Source organism: Sardina pilchardus, chromosome 5 (assembly GCF_963854185.1).
Source record: "Sardina pilchardus chromosome 5, fSarPil1.1, whole genome shotgun sequence".
NCBI lineage: Eukaryota > Metazoa > Chordata > Actinopteri > Clupeiformes > Clupeidae > Sardina > Sardina pilchardus.
This window is the reverse complement of record NC_084998.1, coordinates 28,738,407-28,765,002: the sequence shown is the minus strand read 5'-3', so window position 1 is coordinate 28,765,002 and position 26,596 is coordinate 28,738,407. Positions and strand designations below refer to the sequence as shown.

Here is a 26,596-nt window from a genome sequence, read left to right as displayed (position 1 = left end):
CAATGGCAACAGTGGAATAAGCGGGATAATGGACTTCACGCCGTGGGGTTATTCAAAGTTAATGCCGCTTCGCGTCGGGCCGTATCACCGTCTAGAACGTGCATTAACTTTGAATAACCGCACGGCGTGTCGTCCATTATCCCGTACTTGTTTGTGCTGTTTGAGCAGGAACATAGCACGTTCAAAACCCTTTCACGTGCACAAAAAAAGTTTTAACCACATATTATGGGCTCTATGCACAACTCCACCACCAGTAGCCCATTTACCGAGCAGTCATTTTTCATTGTTCGGTTATTTGAACAAAACACGTGCGTTACGTTACATGGACATTAGCCATTAGCCTAACTACACCCACAACGCTGAAAATTAAGTTACCCAAAGGTCCAACAGTCGCTTTTTCCACCTTACTATACGGGGCAATATACCGTGAACATACAACATTCTTGTGGATAAATTAAATTTCTGTTCTTTTGCACGACGAAAACTTATCACGCTAACTTACCTTTACTCCTCGCGAACTCCTGTGGCAAACTCTCGTCGTCTTCACGGAACTGGGGAGTGGGGACGCATGAAAAACACGTCACTTCCGGTCCTGACAGTGGAGGTGCCTGAGAGTAGAGGAGGGGACCTGACAGTGGAGGCTGCAGCTGGACCCCTCTCGCTTGGATGAACACTTCAAGCTGCCTTCTACCCATAATACATTGCGGCAACGTCTGAAATAGCTGTGAAAACAAAAGAAACATGGCTGCCGATATCAGCAAATGATTGCTGAATCTGTTGAAATGTCATTTGTGTGAAGCACAAGACCATAAATACAGTTCTAAATCCTATTCCTTGTACTGGCCCTGAGGCATCATATAAGAACTGTGAAGACTTTTTAAAGTTCTTCACTAGAAAAGTTGAGAATATCAGGTCCAACATCTCCATCTCTGGACCTAGACCCTGCATATACAGTACCCTCCAGAATTATTGGCACCCTTGGTAAATGTTGACTAAAAATAGGTATAAAAAATAATCTTTAGATGATTTATTGTACTCCCACAATGAAAACAATGAGGAAAAATATACCCTGCAAGGCAAGCAAATTTATTCTGAGAAAAAGGAAAATCTCATAAAGAAATAAATATTTTTTAACAAAAACAGCTTGCTCACAATTATTGGCACCCCTGAAACATATAATGTACAACATTTAACAGGAGCATTTTCCTATGTAAATGCAACGTTTTAAAGTAAATCAGAGTGTCTGTGAACTTTCAGAAGTAGTTCATGACGTTCTTTTTCACTATGGTATGAAAATGAAGTCACTCAGAGGCTAACTCCTCTAGTCATTTTTCAACATTGGAGAGACAAGATAATACACTAAATTGAAATAAAAAGAAATTGTGTTGACATTTGTAAGTAAGAGAATGTCTATGGAAACTAGGTATTTTGTTGAAAATGCCTTATATTTCCAGTTAAAATGATGACTAAAAGGTTCTAAACATCTGGAAATGTGGCAAACATGCTTGGACAAAGACCCATGGCTATTTTGCTCCCACGCACAGTATGGAGGATGGTATGATAGGCAAAAAAATCCATAAGAACCACTGTTGAGAGTTACAGACAAAACTATCATCTTGGGGTCACCAAGTCCCCCCCAAAAATCTTCAAAAGTGAACTCACTGCTAATAGATTAATTAGACAGGATGTCAGGTTAAAGGGATAATCCGGAGTGAAATGCATTTTAGATCAATTTTTCGGACTATTGGGAGTACATACGTTGAGTTGACACCAAAATCATGTCATTCGGATGTATTTTGAGAAAGTTCGAGCTCACCGTTTTTAGCCAAAACTCGTTAGCCTGGAGGTGACTCGGGCATGTCATTTCGCCGCTACAAAACGCTATTTTTATACCTCTTCTACTGTTCCAAACAACACTACACTTACGTGGTAGTGAGTAGAGGTTCCCTAAAGCCAAACCGAAGTATCCGCACGTCTTTATGTGGTCGGATAGAGAGTCCAGAATGAATTTAATGGAGTAAGTACCTTTCCGGAAATGTCGCTGTTGCAGCTAGCAACGTTTTCACAACACTTTACTAACATTTCCGGAAAGGTACGGACTCGATTAAATTCATTCTGGACTCTCTATCCGACCACATAAAGACGTGCGGATACTTCGGTTTGGCTTTAGGGAACCTCTACTCACTACCACGTAAGTGTAGTGTTGTTTGGAACAGTAGAAGAGGTATAAAAATAGCGTTTTGTAGCGGCGAAAGGACACGCCCCGGTCACTTCCAGGCTAACGAGTTTTGGCTAAAAACGGTGAGCGCGAACTTTCTCAAAATACATCCGAATGACATGATTTTGGTGTCAACTCAACGTATGTACTCCCAATAGTCCGAAAAATTTATCTAAAGTGCATTTCACTCCGGATTATCCCTTTAAAGCCAGTAGAGTCATTTAATGAACAATGTAAATGGCAGGAGTTACTGAATGGTACCATGACATGTCTGGGAGTGTGGTCTATTGTCAGATGAAAATAAAATTATGCTCTTTTGCTAAAAACACTTAAGGTGTCTTTGGCGTACATAGAAGAATGACTATACTAAAAAGAACCCCATGCCTAATCAGAATTATGGTGGAGGAGCTGTGCTATTGTGGGGCTGTTTTAATTCCCAAAGGCCTTGGGAACCTAATTAAGGTGCATGGCATCATGAACACCAAGAAAAACCTGAACATTTTCAAAGGAAATCAAACAATCTCTGCCAAGGCCCTAAAAGTTGGTCATGATTGGATCATTCATCAGGTCAATGAACCAAAACAAATGCACAGATCAAAACAAATATGGTTTACTGAACACAAAATCAAGCTTCAGACATTGCCATAGCAGTCCCCTGATCTAAACTCCATAGAAAAACAGTGGGATGAGTCAACGAGAAGAATGCACAAGTGTGGACCTAGCAATCTGGACGATCTGGGGAGGTTTTGTAAAGATGAATGGTCTTAAATCCCTTACTTTGTATTCTCAATCTTTATGGGGTGTCAGAGAAGAATATTACATGCTATTTTATTGACAAAGGGAGGTTTAAGAAGGTATTACAAGTAGGGGTGCCAATAATTGTGAGTGACGTGTTTTTATTAAAAACATTTATTTCTTTATGAGATTTTCCTTTTTCTCAGAATAAATTTGCTTCCCTTGCAGGGTGTATTTTTCCTCATTGTTTTCATTGTGGGAGTACAATAAATCACCTTAAGATAATTTTTTAGACCTATTTTTAGTCAACTTTTACCAAGGGTGCCAATAATTCTGGAGGGTACTGTATGTGTCAGCCACTGTGGCCTTTGAACATTTTGCACTGATATCATTTGCTGATCTGTCTGATATTGTCTCACACATGAAAAGCTCTACATCTGCAAATGATGCTATTCCCTCATGTTTTTTTAAGGAGATCTGGGATGTCATTGGCTACGATGCTCTGGCTATAATAAACTCCAGCCTTGCAAATGGCATAATTCCTCAGTGTTTTAAACAGGCCATAGTTCAACCTCTTTTAAAGAAACATAACCTAGAAGCTAGTGTTTTAAGTAACTACCGGCCAATATCAAAACTGCCTTTCTTGAGCAAAGTATTAAAAAAAGTTGTGTCTTCACATACAGCTTTTCTAAATGAGAACAGTATCTATGAGACTTTTCAATCAGGTTTCAGGGCATTTCACAGTACTGAGTCTGCTCTACTAAAAGTGACCAATGACCTGTTGTTGAATGCTGACTCTGGAAACTGTTCTGTTTTGGTTTTGCTAGACTTAAAGGGATATTCCGCCATTTTTGGAAATACGCTCATTTTCCACCTCCCCTCGAGCAAAACAATCGATATTTACCTTGTTCCCGTTCATCCAGCCATTCTGTGAGTCTGGCGATACAACTTTTAGCTTCAGCCTAGCATAGATCATTGAATCGGATTAGACCATTAGCTTCTCGCCTGCTAGCTTCATGTTTAAAAGTGACTAAGATTTCTGGTAATTTTCCCATTTAAAACGTGTCTCCTCTCAAGTTAGAAAGTGCAATAAGACCAACTGAAAATGAAACCTGCCGTTTTTCTAGGCTGATTTGACATGGAACTACACTCTCATCTGGCGTAATAATCAAGGCAACTTGCAAACGTACCATAGGCGCAGTGATATCGTACGCAGCATCTGAAAATAGTCCCCATAGACAACAAGCAGTAGTAGTGCCAGTAGTTGCCTTGATTATTACGCCAGATGAGAGTGTAGTTCCATGTCAAATCAGCCTAGAAAAACGGCAGGTTTCATTTTCAGTTGGTCTTATTGCACTTTCTAACTTGAGAGGAGACACGTTTTAAATGGGAAAATTACCAGAAATCTTAGTCACTTTTAAACACGAAGCTAGCAGGCGAGAAGCTAATGGTCTAATCCGATTCAATGATCTATGCTAGGCTGAAGCTAAAAGTTGTATCGCCAGACTCACAGAATGGCTGGATGAACGGGAACAAGGTAAATATCGATTGTTTTGCTCGAGGGGAGGTGGAAAATGAGCGTATTTCCAAAAATGGCGGAATATCCCTTTAAGTGAGGCTTTTGATACTGTGGACCATGATATACTCATTGAGCGTCTGGAGCACTGTGTTGGAATCAGGGGATTGGCTCTTCATTGGTTTATTTCATACATAAAGCACAGAACTTACGCAGTCAACATTGGTTCATGCTCCTCTGCACCCGCCGCTATGACCTCTGGGGTCCCGCAGGGGTCTATTTTGGGCCCTCTTCTCTTTTCTCTATACATGCTTCCACTAGGTCAAATCATTCGCAAATATAATGTCTCTTTTCACTGCTATGCGGATGATCTGCAATTATATCAACCTCTGTCCACTGGAAACCAGGGTGCTATTGATAAGCTTAGTGACTGTATCAGGGATATAAAAACTTGGATGGCTCACAGTTTCCTGCAGTTAAATGCCAACAAGACTGAGGTTATTCTGATTGGTCCTACCCAGTGTTGCCACAGTTACTTTGAAAAAGTAATCCGATTACTGACTACTGATTACTCCTTTAAAAAGTAACTTAGTTACTTTACTGATTACTTGATTTTAAAAGTAACTAAGTTAGATTACTTCGTTACTTTTTAAACTAAGCCCCCCGCCGCCTCAACATAAAAATGGCAACCAGTTTTGCCAATATTCCCTTTATTGCAGTAAAGTTTACAATATATAGGCTAAGACATCACAACCTGCAAAAAGTCATTTCAGGGAGGTATCTAAAAATACTTTAACCTACTGAGATAGCCTAATAGCCTACAGATTCTTGAATTTCCCCTTCTATCTATCTACAGTATCTATCTATCTATCAGATGAGTATGTTTGTTCAATAATGTCTAGTCAGTAGCCTATACCAAATAAGGAAGGCCTATAGATAGGAACTGGTAATAAAATATCTGTATATCTTTCTACAGCCTTTTAGATAGATAGATAGATAGATAGATAGATACTTTATTCATCCCCAAGGGGAAATTCAATTTTAGAATATGCCAATGAAATTACACTTGTTAAACTCACCTCGACAAGTCTTTTGCAATCATTTAATTCACCATGGGCGATGCTAAAGTCATAGTGCAGTGTGCAAGACTCTGCCATGACGCTACTGTAACATATACATTGAACCAGGGCTGTAGTACACTCGAGTCCGTTTTTTTATGGTCTCGGACTTGTCTCGGACTCGCTGGTATTTGACTTGGACTTGTCTCGGTCTCGGCCACTGGTCTTGCCAAATATGGTTCTTGGTCTCGACCGAGTCCAGGCGTCTTTATTATGTTATAATGTTCAAGGGAAGTAGGAGTACACCAGGGCTCGACATTAACGGTTGCCCAGTAACCTTCTGAAGTAGCCAAACATGCGTGTGCGCAAGGCACCCCCTCCCCTAGAAGCTAGCCTGTGGCTGTGCGTCTTTTTTTCTCTCACACACACGCATGTGTGGCATCACCTTGAATCATTCTATTTTCTTTAGATTAGATTATGTTATATTCAGGGGAATGGTTATACTTACAAAATCCTGGGTGTTGTGACACTTTTTCACAGTTTTTGCTTTTAGATCAGCAAATAATAACCCAAAATGTATTAGGGGTGTAAATCGGAGCCTTCATGGCGATTCGATTCGATATCGATTTCTTAAGCCAACGATTCGATTATTCAGAATTCCCCACGATACGATTCGATACGATTCGATTTGATTATTTTCGATTATTCAGAATTCCCCACGATACGATTCGATTCGATATTTTTACATTAAAGTTATGAAGTTTCAAATAAATCAACAAAAATAGAAATAATTTACCTTTTATTGAAAATATACAGTTACTGTATATAGGAGTACAGTCAGTAAAGTAAAGTGCAAACAGTGCATACTAGCAGGTCTAGTATGGCCAAAAAAGACAAACAAAAAAAAGACAAAACAAAGACTAACCTCTACAGTCTAGTCTACAGCTCAAGTGCATCAATTAGTTACATTTAGAAAATGTAATTTTCATTTTATTAAGAGGTAGTATCACACATCCTCTGAAGTAGATGAACTGGGAATTTAACAAATAAAACCACCAAAAACTAGGCTGACCTGTCCTCTACAGCTCATTATCTCCCTCAACAATGGAATTCTCTTCTCTGATTGGCTAATGGGGTGGCCATTAACTTCGTATAACCTGCTACCTTCGAAGTAGTTCCCGTATCACACTTGAATATTAATTCGCCAAACTCGTTGCGAAGTTTAAATGAACTGTCACGTTGCATCCAAGCTGAAATACAGACGTGCAGAACCATAGTAACATTGTAGCATATCACAGAGGTTGATTGTAGCTAGTTGGATGCCATGTAGGCTATAAAAATAGCGATCTTTCAAAGTTAAAGTTAATCAGAATCCTGGGAAATGCCCGCTTGACAACGGCAGAGATAGAACTAACGACTGGCTTTTGGTCGTAGCAACCAGCCATTTAGAACTAACGACTGGCTTTTAGCCATAGCAACTATCCATTTAGAACTAGTAACGGCAGTTTTGTCCTGCAAGTAGAAAGTTGATATGTGGCGGAAAGTAGTCCCACGGTCAAGACAGTTTTAGCGATGTTAACGGACGCAACGGTGGAATAAAACTATGTTCTAAATATACAGGTTATGAATACAAACGGGAGATAAGCGGGATAACGGCCTTCGAGGTCGACCGGTTCGATGGAAATAATGGCACGGCGGAGGTAACTCCGTCTCCGTGCTTCGCACGTCGCCGGAGTTCTAGACCTCCACCTAGCCATTATTTCCATCGAACCGGTCACCTCGTCGGCCGTTATCCCTTACATATTCTCAGTCGTGCTCCTTGACAGATTTTTCTTCAAGAAAATCAACTGGTCCACATGCTCCGAAGACAATACACTACGCTCTGAACGCACAATGTCCCCGGCGGTGCTAAATACACGCTCTGATGGTACACTTGTACCAGGAATGCATAAATAAGTCTTGGCCAGGTCTGCCAGGAGAGGAAACTCAGTCTGGTGAGCTCTCCACCAGTCTAACACCTTACCATCTAGGCTCAAAGATGCAACATCTCTGTATTTTCTAATTTCATCATGGGCTAGCTCTTTGGATGTTTTCTCTCTGACACTTGGGTCCTCAGTGCAGAAGGCGTCGCCAAAAAGGTCCTCCAATACCTTTGATTTTTTGGAAACCGGAGGGCATTCTAGAATAGCACAGAAATAAAATAAGACTTGACTTTAATTGTGTGTGTGTATATATATAAATAAATAAATAAATAAATAAATAAGAGAGAGAGAGAGAGATGTATAAATACATACCTTCAGTGGTTTCTGCATCACACACCTCATTTGGCTCCATAGGAATCTGGTCAGGAGAAGATTGAGGAGGTGTTTCCTCAGGCTGAGCCGCTGTCTGTGTCTGTGTTACAATGAGTTAAACACACATAAACACAAACTTATTAGTGAACAGGAAGGGAATGGAACAACAGATTCACTAGCATTACTATTAAGTTAAATTAAATTAAAAACCTTCACTATTAAATGAGCCAGTTAAGAGGAGAAACACTTACCCTTTGTTCCTTCAGCTGTGCTGCTTCCTCAGCAAGATATTCAAAGGTAAGGTTTCTTTTCTCATCACCCAGGAAAGGAAGCTTTTTGAACCGGGGGTCCAAGGCAGCTGCTCGAAGTAAAAATGGTTCCTTGTTCACATATCGCTCTCTAAGATCATCAGCCATGTGTCGTTTCATGTCTTTGATTAAGTTTGCGTCATCCGGTGCGTTTTCGAAATGCGTCAACAACTTAATTCGGAGAGGTTCAATGATCGACACAGTGGGCTGCTTCTCCTCGCACATAAGAGTGGTAGCAGCCTTGAGCGGCGCAAGCAGAGTCACCATTTGTTCGGCAGACAAGAGATCACTTTCACTGAGTGTGTGCACGTCACACGAGCCTTTTCTGATTTTCTTGTCGAGAAGTGTTGCCATCACCGCAGCTTGTTGCTCAAGAAATCGCTCCAACATCTCGAAAGAACTATTCCATCGGGTTTTCACGTCTGCTTTGAGCTTGTGGCGTGGAAGCCCTAGCAAACTTTGTTTCTCCTTCAAAACTGCGGTCGCAACTGCGCTGCGGTGAAAAAAACCCACAATTCTTCTCACGCGCCCTAAAAGCCTTTCTGTGGCAGCAATCTTCAGGCCATTTTGTGTTGTCAGATTAAGTGTGTGCGCGAAGCACGTTATGTGTAGTGATATCCCTGCCTCCTCACCGGCTTTGATCATGTTCGAAGCGTTGTCGGTGACGAGAGCCGGTGCTTTGTCCAATAAACCCCACTCTTCACACGCACTTCTTAGAACCTGCCCGATATTGACTCCTGAATGAGTGTCTCCTAAGACACGAGTCTGTAAAACATGATTTTTCATCTGCCACTTGTTGTCAATGAAATGACACGTTATTGTGATGTAGGACTCCGTTGTGCATGAAGTCCATCCATCTGAGGTTATGGCCACTCGCTCCGCACTCATCAGATCCTGAATAACTTCATCACGAACTTTGGTGTAGACTTTCGGTATGTAGGACTCGCTGAAATGTTGTCGTGAGGGGATGGTGTATTTCGGCTCGAGAACCTCGAGCAGGTATCTAAAACCTTCGTTTTCAACTACACAATAAGGCCTCATGTCTTTGCACATAAAGAACGCTATGGCCTTAGTAATTTGCTTGGCTCTTTTCGAAGAGCTCGACAATTTCTGCGGGAAAAAAGTTGTCAATGGCTTAGGAGCCGGTGTTCTGTCTTCCCCATCTATTCCATGGCGCCTTTTCAAGTGTGCAGATAAATTCGAAGTATTGCCGCAATATTTCATCTCACACTCACACCCCTGCTCTTTACAAACAGCAACATCTCTCACCAGCGTTCCTTGTCTTTTTCTAAAGCCGAAATGTTTCCAAACCCACGACTTTGCTCCAACTGGAGAATGTATAGCTTCACTATCTTCTGCTTGTGATTGCTCCTCCATCCTGCTTGACTATCAGACTCAACTTAACAAACAACTGCTGCTGCTGCGAGCGTGAAGAGGTGTATAAATGACGAAAACAACAATGAGGACAGCGCCACCCGCAGATTAGGAGTAGGTAGTACGCATACAAGCGGATGCTGAAAATAGACATGCGAACAACAAGTGGCAAAATAAATGCATTAATCGATTTTCTTGCGGACGCATCGATGCATTGAATCGCCGGCTGCATAATCGATGCATCGATACAAATCGATTAATATTTACACCCCTAAAATGTATACTTTCATGCATACCAATAGTTTTTTTCTGTCCTGAACTCGGTCTTGACTCGGACTCGAGTCTTTTGGACTCGGTCTGTCCTGGACTTAAACCTCTTTGGACTCGGTCTTGACTTGGTCTCGACCGGTCCTGGGGCCTCATTTATAAAACTTTGCGCAGGATGTACGCCAGAAGATGGCGTGCGCTCAAAACTCAGAAAGTGCGTGCGCACAGAAATATTCTGATTTATAAAACCGTGCGCACGCACGTTCCACGCCAATTTCCCTTTATAAATCAAGCTCTACTCTACATTTGCGGCACCTGTGCGTACCTCAAGACACACCCATAATTGCTTATAAATATTCAGTGAAACGCCCTTAATGAATATTGATGTCTGTGGACAACATGCCAAAAAACAGCGGGAAAGACGAAAAACGCAACTTCATTGACTGTTTGTGGGTTCATAAATGGCGTGAGCAGCCACCGTTTCAGCGGATATCCACTGTCACCTACAACATAACTTGAATGAGTAAAGGGTGAATGTTTAGAAATGGTCGAAAAATTGTTACAAATTCTTTTAGGATTTACACACAGGATTTAAACACGATTCGCCCGCACCTACAGTAGAAGCCACCATTGCGCACAGCTCCAGCATTCAGTCTGCGCCCAACGCTGCTACAGTATGTCTCAATATGAATCAGGCCACCGGGCGACAACATTTGTGAGCAACATGTCCGTGTCACATATATAACTTGGACATTGAGGGAATGAAAATGCTTCCTGTTAACAAAGGCACATTTATTTTCACTCGGTGGTCTTATAGCAATATGATTGCAGTCAATAGCACGGATCACATTTGGGAAATTAGACTGCGTTTTTATTTGCCTGTTCACCATGTAAGGAAAGTTGATGTAGTTTGGTGATGAAGCAGTTACACCTCCTAACACGTCTGGCAAAATTCGGCTGAAGGTTGGCTATTCCAGTCCGGTCAGCCAGTTCTCGATTCAGCCAGTGGCAAGAAAGCCGATGCAAGTCAGCACTTACTGTATATAGCCTACCATTTGCAAGCTAACAAGCAACATGTTTGAGCCTTGATTATTGACAAATAGCAAAACATGCATGAAAGCCATAAGTGGATAATTAACAAAACATACATAGGCATAGCCTATCAGCATGTCTTTCTCGCATCAAATAAGATGGAATTTTTGACGGGCGCATGAAACAACAATCAACCACGTTTTAGATTTTAAACAGGATTAGGTTAAGGCAGTTATGTCATTGATGCGCGTCATTGCGCGATGTTATGCTTGTGTTAAACTTCAATTATTGAACCAATTTCGGGTCGTTGTACCTGTTTCCTCCTGAGGTCGCAGTTTCTGCTTTTCCCTTTTTTGTGCGTACGCATGGGTCAGAGCTTGCGTGGAGGTGCGCACATTTTCCCGTCAAGTTCACGTTTTATAAATACCAAAGCTTGCGTAGAACGAGGCGTACGCATTCTTTTGTGCGTACGCATCGTTTATAAATGAGGCCCCAGGTCTTGGACTTGTCTTGGACTCGACAAAGGTGGTCTTGACTATAGCCCTGCATTGAACTAGTTAATTTAGTTCGGGAGAAAAGAGATAAAAGCCCGCCTACACTGACAACGTATCGGTTGATATAGCGAAACAGCCCAGTCAGGGTGCACTCTGTTTTGGATGCGTCTCGGGCACGCACGCACCCCTCTCTCTCCCTCTCCGTTGCGGCCATCGGGGAGTAGGCCTATGCAAACTCGGGATGTCTTGCTAGACAGCACTTTGTCGCCAACACAGAGTGTACAACGTAGCCTACCTTAATGTTGTCATGTGTAGATGACACAACTCAAAATATGTCTACTGACTGTATTTTCATCTAGACAACGCGTATCTCTCTTCTCCCTGCATTGTTGTTTACGTTTGTGTCGCTGCGTGGAGCCTACACATGAGTTGTCCTCATGCTGAAAACATGAGCATACACGACAAGAAGAAAGCTAAATGAAAATGATAAAAATAGTAACGCACATTGACTTGATAAGTAACTTTAATCTGATTACTGGTTTGGAAATAGTAGCGCATTAGATTACTCGTTACCGAAAAAAGTGGTCAAAATACAGTAACGCGTTACTAAGTAACGCGTTACTGGCATCACTGGTCCTACCAAACAGACTGAAGGCCTGAGAGGAACCCTGGGCCCTCTTACCCCATATTTGAAGCCACAAGTCAGAAATCTTGGAGTGATCTTTGATATGATCTAAAATTTGACAAACAGATCAATGCCATTGTAAAGGGCAGCTTCTTTCAGCTTAGAACAATAGCTAAATTAAAATCATTTTTAACTGCAGTAGATCTGGAAAAAGTCATACATGCTTTTATCACCTCCAGATTAGACTATTGCAATGCCCTTTATACTGGAATTAATGAATCATCTCTTTCAAGATTACAATTGGTACAAAACGCAGCAGCTAGACTGCTTACCGGGAAAAGAAAACAACAACACATCACTCCTGTACTGGCAGCCTTGCACTGGCTTCCTGTTAGATTTAGAATCCAGTATAAAGTGGCATTGACTGTTTTTAAATCACTACATGGGCAGGCCCCAGGTTATGTATCAAACATGATAAACTCTTACACTCCATCACGACCACTAAGGTCTGCATCCCACGCGCGCCTGGACTAGGGTGACCAGGTTTCTCTGAACTAAAAGCGGGACACTTTTGTGCGTGATCAAATGTAACGTCAACATGCGACTGGTGCAACTTTTTTTTGTAGCCGTCCTTATCCAAACGGTAGTGGGGTTTCTCGGGTGTAACCCACGAGAAAATTTCTTAAATATTGCTGTGTAAATGCACAAATTCTGTGCACTTTCAGTCAGAGATTAGGGCCTGCACTGTCTGACTCCTAAACATTCCTCACCTGTTAAGCTCTAAGCTGCATTGAAACATTTTTTGAAAACAAAACTCAGCCATATTATTTTCTCAACCTTAGTTTACATTATGTGTAATAACTCTAAACAGCTACTCTTGTCAGATGGCCATTATACATCATTGAAAAGCTGAGATTCCAGGCTTTCAGTAAGGGTATGGTTTGCCCCCTTTTTGATAACGACTAACCCCTCTGGCTCACGGACTAATAGGTTATTGAAAATGATTACTTTCTCTTCAGCATTGTCGTAGCGTAACCTGCTAGCCATTAAAACGAGGCAATGAAACAACGTTGACTGCAAAGATTGTGCAGACTGCGATTGACTGGCACACGATCACACACACACACACACACAAATCGTACATCGGATGCTTTAGGTGCTGTGTCCACCAACCGCGTTTTTTGCGCCGACGGCGACAATTTTCAATGTAAAGTCTATGTAGCTCAGCGTTCACAGCGCTGAGTGCCCTCGGCGGAAAAAAACTCTCGATGCCGACGGTTTTTTGTCACAACGCTCAGAGCGCTCAAAGTTGAAATCTGTTCAACTTTTAGAACAGTGCCAAGCTCGTCAATGGCACTTCTCGTTATAAACCATCTCTGGTTTTGGTAACTTAGCAACAATAAACACTTATCGAAGCGCCGGGAGAAGGAGGTTGAAGGCGCTCTGGCTGTTAAAAACCGCGTTTGGTGGACACAGCACCTTATGCTAGTTTCTACATGGGTTTAGGTAGTGATCGGGCTATATTAAAACCACACTTCAACAGTGGTTGGTGAAAACCGGGACATATTAGCGTCCCCACGGGATTTTGTCGGGACTCGGGACACGCCACTCAAAATCGGGACTGTCAGGAAAACCGGGACGTCTGGTCACCCTAGCCTGGACACACCCCGTTCCCACACCCAGAAGGGTGACTGTGCTTTCAGCATCCATGCACCACGCCTCTGGAACAGTCTACCACATGATCTTAAACCAGCATCATCTGTCACTGCTTCTTAAAACCTATTTATTCAGACTAGCTTTTAACAGTCTTTGAGTTCCTGTGGAACAATTGGATGTTGATGCCACATGTATCCTTGTCTATGTGTGTATATGTCTTTCTCTGTTGTCTTGGTTGTTGTCTGGAGGTGTAACCTGTTGTGTATGTTGAATTGTGTTAATCTGTGTAATTTTACCTGTGAAGCACTTTGCCATGAAATGTGCTATACAAATTAAACTTACTTACTTACTTACCTTACGTTATTTAGCTTGGATTTGTACAAAGTAGATGAGAAATAAACTATTTACTATCTGATTATACTATTTTGTACCCACTAATAATGTCTGGTCTGATATACTGTATTTGATGCCAGTGAAACTAATTTATACCGTTAGCCTGCTAGCAAGCTAGTTTGGTTTATCTTCAGGCTATTGCTAACGTCATACCGTAGTGTTAACCAAAGATTCTAGAGTGCTACGCTCATTTTTAAAAGACACATTTAATCTAAAGTCATGTCTAGTTAGAGAACTCTCTATTTAGGGAGGGAGGCTTTAGGCAGTTGCCTTCCGTTTCGAACAGAGCCCATGTTTGTCACAAACATGTTTTGTAGACATTCAAGTTATCTAGGGTGACCAGATTTGAGTTTGCAAAAAAGAGGACACTTCAGCACTTCAACACGTGCATTCATACAATTGTGTAGCCTACATGGTGATATATGATAATGACCTTTATTGGCCGGCCCAACACTAACAGAAAAACACTGCCTCAAAAGGCTATTTTGTAGTCGAAAGTTTTAAATGTGCAAAAACAAACTATACATTTGCAGGCTATACAATGTAAAGTATAGTCACCACAATGGTAAAACAAAAATAATAACAAATAAAACCTAATTGCACAAAATGAGACATTTTTAAAGTTGAAAAGTTGTCCAATGGCTAATACTTTTCAGTCCTCCTAAACTGCCTGCTTTGCATTGATCTCGACCGAGCCGAAAACATGGAAATTACGTTTCAATTCGTCAGTGAACTTGCACTTGCGTTTCGGCATGGCTGAAGATGCCGGGTAGTTTTGCGCGTTGCCAGTGGTAAACAAGGAAGTGTGCGCTGATGAGGTGAATAACCAATTAAATGTTTAGGCCGAGAATATCGACCAATGACGGTAGCTCCAAGGTCAGGCTCTACACTTCAACTCGATGCAAAGCGAACTATAGGGGGAGGGCGTGATTAGCCTACTATGTGAATGAAAGAGAGAGCAATGCAAACTCGGTGAAAACACGTTAGGCTAGAATAACAAAATCCCGGACGATTCTGAAATTCCTCCCGGACACATTTTTAGGTTTCAAAAAGAGGACATGTCCGGGCAAAAGAGGACGTCTGGTCACCCTAAGTTATCGAGCACTTATGCCGGTTGGTCAGCTAATGTTAGACCTACTGGCTTGGACAGCTAGTATGCTAGTCACTATTCTTACTCTGAGTCGAGTGCAGAGATTGCAATCAATTACGGTCAAACCACAACAAATTTGTCATTCCAAATATAACTTACTTTCATGGTAGCAAGCACAAGATTTAGGGCCAGATGTACTACGTGTGGCAGACCTGAGGGGTTATTTCTGGACGACTACGCCATCTAGGGGATTGCGCCCCAAGAAGTTTAGTTTTAAAATAGGATTCAATCAAGGACACAGATTTGTATACATCAAAAAGGACTGAAGACGTTTTTTCCTAAAATATACAAATACAGAGGTTGACAAGGTACCAATGGAGTGGTCACTCCGTAAAACACTAGCAAGTGTGAGCAGTACGACACAACGATAATGTGCGGACCATGGTAGCACCGGGCCCAGAAAGGTTACTCAAATTTGGGTGTGGGGAAAGCAGGGCTGTAGCTTACCACGGCAAGGGGAAGGCGGACGAGGAGGGGGAGGGGTCCAAAGCCACACCACACGTGAACACGGCAAGATCAAAATATAAGAAAAGCAAAGAAAGCAAACCACTAAGGTGCACAAAGGAAAGGACCATTGAGGGAAGGGTACCACCACCGACCCACTGCTCTAGGTCACAGCTCCTGGCTTCCACACACAGAGAAAGGCAAACTGATTAGTAGGGTCAATGAGCTGATGAATATCAAAGTAGCTAGTTAGATACAATATGGAGGATTGAGGAACACTTATCTTTAACAAGCCCGGCCCTGGGGCTCAGTGCTAGGTGGGCGGCTTCTGCAGTCTGCCCCAATAGTCCACTGTAAAATACAGTCAATGACACAATAGGCCATGCAAACATACAAGTAGATGCACCTCAACCACAAACACACATGCACACGAGCACACAAGCACATACAACCCAACCACAAACGCACAATCACATGCACCCTGACTGTATGCACAAGCACACGCAGACACACTCATGTGCACAAGTACACACGCACAGACATGTTTTGTCAGACAGTGGACGTCAGGGCAGTACACCGTACAAACAATACCCAGCCAAACACAAGACACGACCAGTGGATTCCCCAGGACACAACCGGAGAGGGGAGTTAGCCACCTGACTGATCAGCAGAGAGTAGAGACGGTAATATGACGGTAGAAACAAAGCAGGAGCGGCGAGGCCTATATGTACAGCCACGATCTGCACAGGCTTCAATAAGGCTTTGTTCACACTGGCAGTCGAAATCCGATTTTTTGCTTATCTGGATTGTATCTAGCTTGAATTTTGGGTAGTCTGAACGGCACAAAACCGCATGAAATGCGATTTTTCCAATGCTGATTCGCACTAGCCTAGAAATCTAGACGCACCCTAGCGGCCAAAATATTTTGGCTTCAACTCTGTGAATGGTCCGACCGCAGACTATAGATTTCTGTGTAGTGTAACTGTTACGTTAAGGGTGACGAGATATTTGCGCCGCGGCTACGCATAATGTTAGTTAGAAAATATAAAAAATAAATCCACTTTCATCCATGACGACTTGGTTGTGTACAACTCTACCTAATGAATCCAGGTGTGTGTAATTTATATCGGATCTGAGCATTGCACGCCAAGATCGGATGTGATCACTTGCAATATGCAATGAGAACAGTCAGTCAGATAGATCAGGTTCTGATCGGATATGCAAGACATCCGATTTCGACTGCCAGTGTGAACTAAGCCTAAGCCTTAGATTGAGCTGTCAGTAGACACAGCTCATCCGACGCAGCAACCGGAGAGCTACCGAACAGTGCTTAATGGCACGTTTTCCAAGAACACACGCTCAAGCTGGACATACAAACAGTCCACTGCCACGTGAAGATCCGTTCTTGTAGTCGAATGATACAAGAAACCCGAACACCAACCAAGCTGCAGCAAGGCCCAAACAAGCTGCCTGCCAGTGCCAGCTACCCAACAACAGAGGCTAGCTCCTCCAGTGACGAGGGGAGAACGGAAGATCCAGTCAGCTGATACCTGGCCGTAAATATACTCCAAGCGGGAGATGCCCCCCTCATTACGTGCCTATCTCCAATCTGGCAGCTACCATAGGGAAACAGGAAAAGCACAAGCTACCCTGCTACATACGCTTTTGCACCCACTTCAGGTCTATTTGTTTCGCAACGTGAGTAAAAAAGGAAAGGTATGTACACGCACTGAAGAAAAATCTCAGACTGCCTGTTGTGGGAGCTGAGAAAATCAAATTGCGCTTTTCCGTCTCATGCATATGTATTCATGGGAGGGTCAAAGGAAAGTGGGAGATTTGTTTAAAAGGATGGGAGGCGAAGCGTAAAATGCACCTAATTATTGTAGGTATTCCCCTGTATGTACTACTGTAAATTCACTTCCAGGGAAGGCTAGGGTACGTTATATAGCCTTAGGCCTCATACCTAGCCAACGGGGATATCGTTTATGAATCCTGCTCCCACTCATGTCATATTGCTTTAATGTGCAAACAAGACGTGTCCGTCGGAGTTTCTGTTTACATACTTGACATACACTATATTGCCAAAAATATTTGCTCGCCTGCCTTGACTCACATATGAACTTCGGTCAAATCCCACTCTTAATTCATAGGGTTTAATATGACGTTGGTCCACCCTTTGCAGCTATAACAGCTTCAGCTCTTCTGGGAAGGCTTTCCACAAGGTTTATGAGTATGTTTATGGGAATATTTGACCATTCCTTCAAAAGCGCATTTATGAGGTCATACACTGATGTTGGATGAGGCGACTGGCTCTCAGTCTTCGCTCTAATTCACCCCAAAGGTGTTCTATTGGATTTAAGTTAAGGACACTGTGCAGGCCAGTCAAATTCATCCACACCAAACTCATTTGTGTCTTTATGGACCTTGCTTTGTGCACTGGTGCACAGTCATGTTGGAACAGGAAGGGAGGGGAGGGGGGGGCACCAGCCCTTACATCACAGGTGCTTATAAGAACAGCTGAGACAAAGCAACCCAAATCTGGAGGTTCACTTCATTGGAGGGATGACTAGGGTTCTCTTCTTACTGTGGAACAGAGCAGCTCATCAGAGTCATGTTTACCAAATGACATCACGTTTCTGAACTGTTGAATTCGCCTTCTCAGCACGTACACATACTGTACCCACAGCAAACCAGACTGATGCTCATTTACTGGTCAAACTACTACTGCTGATATTGGCTGTAATCTTTAGATGTTGTTTTGATACTGTTACACATAATTTAGGGAAAAAATGTTGAATCTGTATATTTAATTACCTGACCGTAAACATACTGTAGTCTGGCATTGGTCTGAATGTGCATTTTCTTGTTTAAGTGTGTTCAATATTTTGATGCATTTTCATAATTCATTTCCTTTATTCAAGTATTTGCCAGACAGCTGAAGCAACAACCACTCCACCTGTTTATGACCTAATGCTGCTATATGTTTAACTGCATGGTACTATCTAAATGCTATAGGTTTAGCACACGATGATCATGACTAATCAATCAAATGAAGGCTCTCCACTGGTGCATCAGCAAATGTTTAAGGTGGAACTGAATGAGGGCCCGCTGTCTAAACTTATTGTGGCCATTCTTATGTCCCTGCTGTTCACCTGCATCAACATCATCATGTTTCACATTCTATTGAGTAAGCCTGTGTTTAGAGAGCTGCCTCGCTATATCCTCTTTGCCCACATGCTCTGTAATGATAGTGTTCAGTTAATGGTCTCCATGTTGCTCTATGTTTTGTCCTTGAACGTACAACTGATTCCTAAGGCCACCTGTGCACTGATCTTGTTAGTAGCAGTGACAACATTTTTTAATGCTGCTTTGAATCTGGCTGTGATGTCGCTCGAGCGTTATGTGGCTATTTGTTTTCCACTAAGACACAGTGAGATGGCGACCCAGAGAGCTGCAGGGATTTCTATTGTGTTCATCTGGTTCTTCAGTATAATAAATATTTCAATAGATATGATTTATACATTGATCATCGATCCAGGGTCTTTTAAAGATCCCATGTTTTGTACTCAGCAGAGGTTTTTTTTGTCAGCATGGCAAAAAGATGTGTTTCATGGCTTCAATTTATTTTTCTTTCTGACGGTAACAGCCATTTTAATTTTCACCTACATTAATGTTGTGCTTGCAGCTCGATCTGCCTCAGCTGAAAAGGAATCTGCTAAGAAAGCTCAGAAGACCATACTGCTTCATCTTGTTCAGTTAGTGCTCTGTGTGAACACATTTATTTATGGAACTATAGAGAGAGCCCTGGCTATGACCAGCAGCAGCCGTCTGTTCATGGACCTGCGCTACCTGAACTTTCTCTTTGTTATCATTCTGCCTCGGTGCCTGAGCCCCCTGATCTACGGCCTGAGAGACGATGCTGTACGCCCCTTATTCCTCTACTATGTCAGGTGTGGAACCCAAAAGGTCAAACCCTCTGTAACCAAACACCTATGATGACATACAGTAGCATTGTGCTTACCCATTCCAATTTGTCTGAATAAATGTAAGATTCCATGCATGATCATATGATGCTAAACTTCAGCAATACATTTAGATTCTAGATTCAAGACAACTTCCATTGTATTCTGTCTCACTTTTATGATATGAGAGTTTGTCAGTATCATTTATTTTAATTGTTGGTAAATTAGAATATCTTACAGTGATATTCTTAAGATCATGTAAAATGTATGTCCCCAGCACTTATCAAACCAAGCTGTAAAATAGCGTTTTTGTCCCCTGAAAACTAAACTGATGCCATTGGATAGATAGATAGCTATCCAAAGAGAAATTACAGAAATACATTCATGAGGATTGAGGAAGTCAGATTACGGAACTATTATAATCACGAATCTTGATTAGTGGTTTAGCGAGGTATGTTGCGCTCAAAGCCAGGGTATGCTGTCATACGAAAGTGGATTTGTTTTAGCGTCGCTGTATCACCATGGTATCTTATGCTCGCAACCAAACCTGGTCGGGAGCAGTTATGTGCTAAGTTATAGCTCAAATCGTGAAAAACTATTTTATTATGGGCTTATCGGTGTCTAACCTCTTTTGGAGGAATAGGCCTAATATGGTCACTACGGTCAATGTAGGGGGTCATGATATACAGTAGCCTACCTTTAACCTGTTTCAAAGTTGCTGCACAACCATCATCTTGGTAAACTATCCTACCTTGAGCATACACTGTATGCCATAGCCACTGTATTGCTGTTCTTACTGCATCTTGAAATGTCTTGAAAGTACACACAGTAACCCTCTTTTTGTCCAAAATAAATTGCAAAATCTCTCTAAACCAGCTGTTTAGATACTCAGTAGCCTATATGCCTTTTAAAGTTTTGGTGAATTATTGGCACACCAATAATAATGTAGACAAAACAATGACTGCTGCCAAGTACAAACAAATGCTGGGAATACCATTTTTAAATATAGGCAATTTATTATGTCCAACTAGCTCTTATATTTGATTTGTTGAACTGGGGTTAACCTCATCGGAGTTGGTGCGCGTTCACAGAAAATGGGCGGGTTGCAGCGCAAATCACCACTTTTAATGATGACGCGATCACGTTATTTTACGGATAAGGCCTGCGCAATGATTATAAAAAGTTGTGAGGAATTAAAACCCACTTTACGATACATCAAATACATCGGCAGCAAACAAAGCAAGACAAGGCTGTTGGCACGTAGGCTATTGCAGATCGGATATATGAGAGTAAAGTTTTATTTCATGTTCCTTAAATAGCCTATGTGTTACGGAGGATTAATAGCTTGCGGAATGTCTGAAATGTGTTGAAATAAATACATTTTGAGTTCATAAGAGTCCTACAGATGCAACACAATTCATGCCATGTATATTAATAAATATGAATAAAGGATAATTGAATGTTTAGCCCCATTGACTGATTTAGTGTAGGCTATGCCTATCCTGTGAACATTTTAGATGCAACGGCAGTGCCGCTGGCAGCAGGTGAAAATGAAACTCAAAAACATTCAGAAGGTTTACGGGCCTAGTTATAGCTTGCATTAATATTTCTTAATTATGAAAATATGTTATATTGCCAATGCTTATAGCCTCCACTTTGCCTCGATCAGCTGCAACGAATTCCCTCGGCTGAGAATGTATAGGCTATCTTTCATAGAGAATATTATATGGAGAAAGATTCTGGCGGTCTTTAAAAACCCTCGCCTTGCGAAGAGAGGCGCTTACAATTTGCGCTCCAATAATGTATCTTCAAAGTAGCCTACGTCGACATTGTGGGGTGTGGTTAACCGCAAACCTTGGGTTAACCAAGATCATAACCTGCTCGGAGCAGGTTTGAGATGCAGCAAAAAATTGCCATGGCAGCATACCTCGGTTAAAACCTATCCACCTTTCGTAGTACGGGTTAACCGGGAAGTTACGCCACACGTGATCAATTTACTCTCGAAGTTACCCAGCTAAGCCAGTAACCCCGCTTCGTAGTACAGGCCCCTGATGTGTAATGTATGTTAATGAATGAGTATTATTGTGTACAGTAATGGGCTATTAGTATGATCTAAACAGTTGATGTGTATTAGATGGTTAGTGATTGAAATCTTATCTCTTCTAGAAAATGGAGCCCATTTTCTGCTTTGAGAAGGACTCAACGTCAGAGTTGACCCCTCCATAAAGTTGGTGGTCTCTGCCACTGCCCTGGTAAAGAACCCCGAACTGGTGCGCTCTGAGGCGAGGGCTAGGGTGGCCAAGAAGGGAGGTGACCCCACCAACCACCGGCCAGCGAGCTGCAGCTCGGCCAGTACAGGGGTCAGACATTCCGGTGGCTACTCAGCAACGACGTGGGATACACTGTGACCATCATTGTATCCCACAAGGGAGAGAGAGAAGCAGGGGACAAACCTGAAAAAGTATGTGCTGACCAGGGATGTGGAGAAGGCAGCCCAAGCAGCACAACCGCCCCTGGGCACTGTCGGTCCACCTGTTGACGAGGGTCCATCGGATGCCACTCTTCTCGCTGCCGCCATGGAGGTCGACTCGTGCAGGCATGCCCCACAAGCCGTGACCCCCTTCTCTCTCTCCCAGCCACCAGAACGTCCCCTTGTGGACACACCAGCCTCTGGCGCTCAGGTATGCTCAGCGATGACTTATTGTACTGGAGAGTGTGTGTGTCTGTGTTACCTTCAGGGCACTAAGGCCCTGTTTACACGTCAATGTTTTTGCAAACCGAAGTATCCCCACGTCTTTATGTGGTCGGATAGAGAGTCCAGAATGAATTTAATCGAGTCAGTACCTTCCGGAAATGTCGCTGTGGCAGCTGCGCAACGCTTCAACAACACTTTACTAACATTTCCGGAAAGGTACTGACTCGATTAAATTCATTCTGGACTCTCTATCCGACCACATAAAGACGTGAGGATATGGTTTGGCTTTAGGGACCCTCTACTCACTACCACGTAAGTGTAGCGTTGTTTGGAACAGTAGAAGAGGTATAAAAATAGCGTTTTGTAGTGGCGAAAGGACCTGCCCCGGTCACTTCCAGGCTACCGAGTTTTGGCTAAAAACGGTGAACTCGAACTTTCTCAAAATACATCCGAATGACATGATTTTGGTGTCAACTCAACGTATGTACTCCCAATAGTCCGAAAAATTGATCTAAAGTGCATTTCACTCCGGATTATCCCTTTAACCCTATGAGCCCGACGGACGCAAAGTGCGGCAAAAAACACATCCATTCTTCTCTGTTACATTGCTCCGCGATTATTAGTCACAGCGAGATGAGACCTATATTGCACGAAAGAGCAGAACCGAGGCTTCCCAACGAGACTAGACACTTGTCTGTGCGATCAAGTTTGAAAATAAAATCAAATCATGAAGTTAAATCAAAGTATATCATATTTACAGTCTATATTGCTCTGCGTTCACCCGCGCATCCGGGACTCTCGCTTGAATTACTCACGGCCCCGGCATCGCACAGACATGACACGCATATCAAAAGAAAGAGGAGAATAGAGCTTTCCATTAGAGATGCACCGATCGATCGGCCGCCGATTGGAATCGGCCGATTTTCACGTGATCGGCCACGACCGGCGACCGGCCGGTCAGTCTGAGACATGCCGATTTTATGCCGGTCAAATGCACTCGCACGTACTTGTAACAACATCACACTCACACAGCTGAGTTTGCAAAGTTTGATGAAGCTAGGCCAACAGTCAGGGCTGGATAAAGCGCTAATACTGAGTTTTTCTATGCAGCGAACGCTGTGCTTTGCCATATTGCGTGGAATTTACTATAGCCTACTAAGCTGTCACTTCAGGTTACAGCGCTCATCAAAGCCCGTCCTTGCCGCTAATTGCGTGCCCACAGCTGAACCACAAGCGCTATCAATAAGCAGCGACATAGCACGGCAGGAATAAACATAGTTTTGCTTCGGTTTGCCAACTTATCATGTATTCTTTCACACTACTACAACAACTAAGTCCGATTTACACATTTAGAGGTTTATTTCATTACCTTTTGTCTGATCTCGCCTGTATATTTCTTCTAAATTCGCCAAAAGTTAGCATTCTAACGTGTCATAAACTACCGCGACCGTGATACAAAACATATCATGCGTGGTGTCGTTGGAAAGCTCCTGCATGACGTTATGCCATCCAAATATGGACACTTCCTTAGTATCCGCAAGCAATCGCGAAAGTTCAAAGAAGAGTGTGGACTGAGAATGTAAGTCATTTGCTGTGTTTCAAGGCTTCTCAAAATTATTCTTTTTTGTTGTCATTTTCCAACATCTCAGCCTATGTAGCACTAACTTCAGTTATCAGTATTCTGAAGATATTTACAGTTGGATATTGCATATGGATGTGAGAAGAAAAGAAATAGTGTTCCTAGTGCATTTCTACCAGTGTGAAATGAATGTCCCACACTGGGATTACTGCAGCTGAAGAAGACTTGAAGAAGAATCTGTCTATTCACATTTTTCTACCAGCCATTGATAAGTTGATTACATTTCTAACATGTTGTATTAAAAAAAATATAGGCTAGAAAATAACTCTTTGTTTGTGCTGTAAAGTGGTTAGAAGAAATTAAATCGGAATCGGCTAAAATCGGTATCGGCCGGTCAAACTCAATGAAAAATCGGAAATCGGAATCGGCCAAAAACTTGCAATCGGTGCATCTCTACTTTCCATTGATACCAAAGACATCGATCCTTTTGTGTTATAAAAACAGACAAAGTGACAAACAAATAATAATGTCGTATAGCTTTGGCTACCATTATTCTCGTTTGATTTCCTCGTGAAACCGCCATCAGAAAGATATTGCAGATGAAAGAGGAGAGCTAGAGCTATCCACAGATACCAAATACAACCGTCTAGGCCATAAAACAGAAGTGACAGCAAAATAATTAGCTAAACTTCATTTAGCTCCACTTACCCCATGTTTATGTGTGGCATAATAGCCTATGTTCATAATCATGTTTCTCTATGGCAAGTCACGTTCATAATATGGTTTTGAGATCCTAGCTAACTCCTGTATGGTATCCAATTCAAGACTCATATTGCATCCACATTTGTTTGACAAATAAATACTTTTTGCCTTTACTTTGTTTATTGCAATGCAGTAAAAAAAATATTATAGAGAGTCATCATCTGTACACGTCATGTGTGCTATCACGCAAACAAGTCAGGTCAGATCAGCTAGTTTCACAAATATGGAGCGCAAAAAGTGTCAAAAAGTCATTTCTCATCACTAAATAAAAATTGCCATTTATTTCTGGAAGGCACACACCACATATTTCTGTAAATTGCTCAGCCCCAAAGTATACCTCCACCATGGTTCTTATATTGCAATTTTCAGGATAGTCAGGCCTACACAACCATGCAAGTCATGTCGAGCTGTCAGCTTGCTGTGGTGAGATACATGTCAAAATGTAGTATGCGTTTTAGATTTGTATTATTTAAAAATCTAAATCAAATCAATGCAAGAATGTATACATGTGGTAGATCTGGGTAGCCTAGACTGTGCTGAAAAAAACAATATGTAGCATGTGTGAATGGCACTAACAATGACCAGGATAAATGCTTCTAACTAGAGGTAGTGAAAATGCCCTTAAAACAGCCTGGGGCTCATAGGGCTAGTGCAGGCGCGCACTTTATACATAGGCCTACACACAAGACGGTCCATGTGAGCACACTGAATTTAACTACTGTGTCATTATGGCACAAACAGTCAAGTGAACAGCTGCATTTACATTAAGTAGCCTAGCCTAAATCATCATGATGTCAGACCTGCAAACTTGTCGCTTTTCGGCGACAATCGCCGTTTTCTTGGTCAATTGGGTCATTCACGTGAATCGCTCAGAACCGGAGAGTTTTTATTTGGGGGGGGGGGGGGGGTGAAGGCTGCCCTTAATCTGTATGCAATGCAGGCTAGAATTGCGAAACATTATTGGCTAATTCTTGTAATTGACACTTCTCTGGGCCAATCGGAGTCTTAGCACTTGCTTCAGAATCTTGAACACAGCGCGAAGTTCACGTTTGGACGCCTGGCTACCGCACTAGTCATTTTTGTCAGGGATGACACACCGCGGTCGGTTCACAAATGAACGTAGAGGTAAAACGACCCCTTCTAAGTGCATTTATTTCTTGGACCGAAAGCCGTGGAGTCCTTCATCCCACTTATTCCACTGTTACCATTTGTTTTGTGTTAATTTCCTGTTATGATGTAAACTTTTAAACAGAGAGTGTTACTACTAGACAATCTTTGGTTTAAATCGCTAAAAATATGTTGTCTTGTTAGTAGAACTAGGCTACTTCTTTCCACCACATATCAACTAATTTCTAAACTTGCAGTAGGCTACAAACTGCCGTTACTAGTTTTAAATGGATGATTGCTATGGCCAAAAGCCAGTCAGTTCTATCTCTATGAACCTTAGCTTTGAAACATCGCTATTTTAATTGCCCTATTGCCATCCAACTAGCTAAAATCAACCACCGTCATGTGCGACAACGTTATGTTCTGAACGTCTACAGCTTGGATGCAACGTGACCGTTCATTTAAACTTCACAACGAGTTTGCCAAATTAATAGGCTATTCCAGTGTGATACGGCCAACAAAGTGGATCTGGGTCATAGGTGTGCAAATAACGTTTAATAAACCCTCTGTAGAACGCAGGACGCGCATTGATTTGCATTGAGCTCAATGAGCATCTAACAATAGGCTAACTGGAAAAAACACCATGCAATATCTAGCTATATGGTGAAGAAGAGTATGTGATGATGTGGGGCTATTTTAATTCCTAAGGCCAAGGGAACTTTATCAGGATGCATAGTATCCTGGATCCATGAAATAACTGGCCTTTAACAAAAATAAAAACATAGGCATATAAAAAAACATCCTCCTGCACCTATGGGAATTGACCCCTAGGTCAAAACAGGCCTACTTATGCCCTCTGTATTTAAGGAAGAAAATGTATTTATTTGTTTACATACATCATACATGTATGTATTATATATAATAATA

At 42.1% G+C, this 26,596-nt stretch overlaps 1 protein-coding gene across 1 annotated transcript; it reads left to right on the top strand.

Annotated features, from left to right (window-relative positions):
- The first annotated feature begins 18,597 nt into the window (after nt 1–18,597).
- Nucleotides 18,598–19,560, top strand: LOC134080875 (odorant receptor 131-2-like). The gene has a single exon (XM_062537487.1). The coding sequence runs from the start codon at nt 18,598–18,600 to the stop codon at nt 19,558–19,560; it is 963 nt and encodes a 320-aa protein (XP_062393471.1).
- The last annotated feature ends 7,036 nt before the right edge of the window (nt 19,561–26,596 follow it).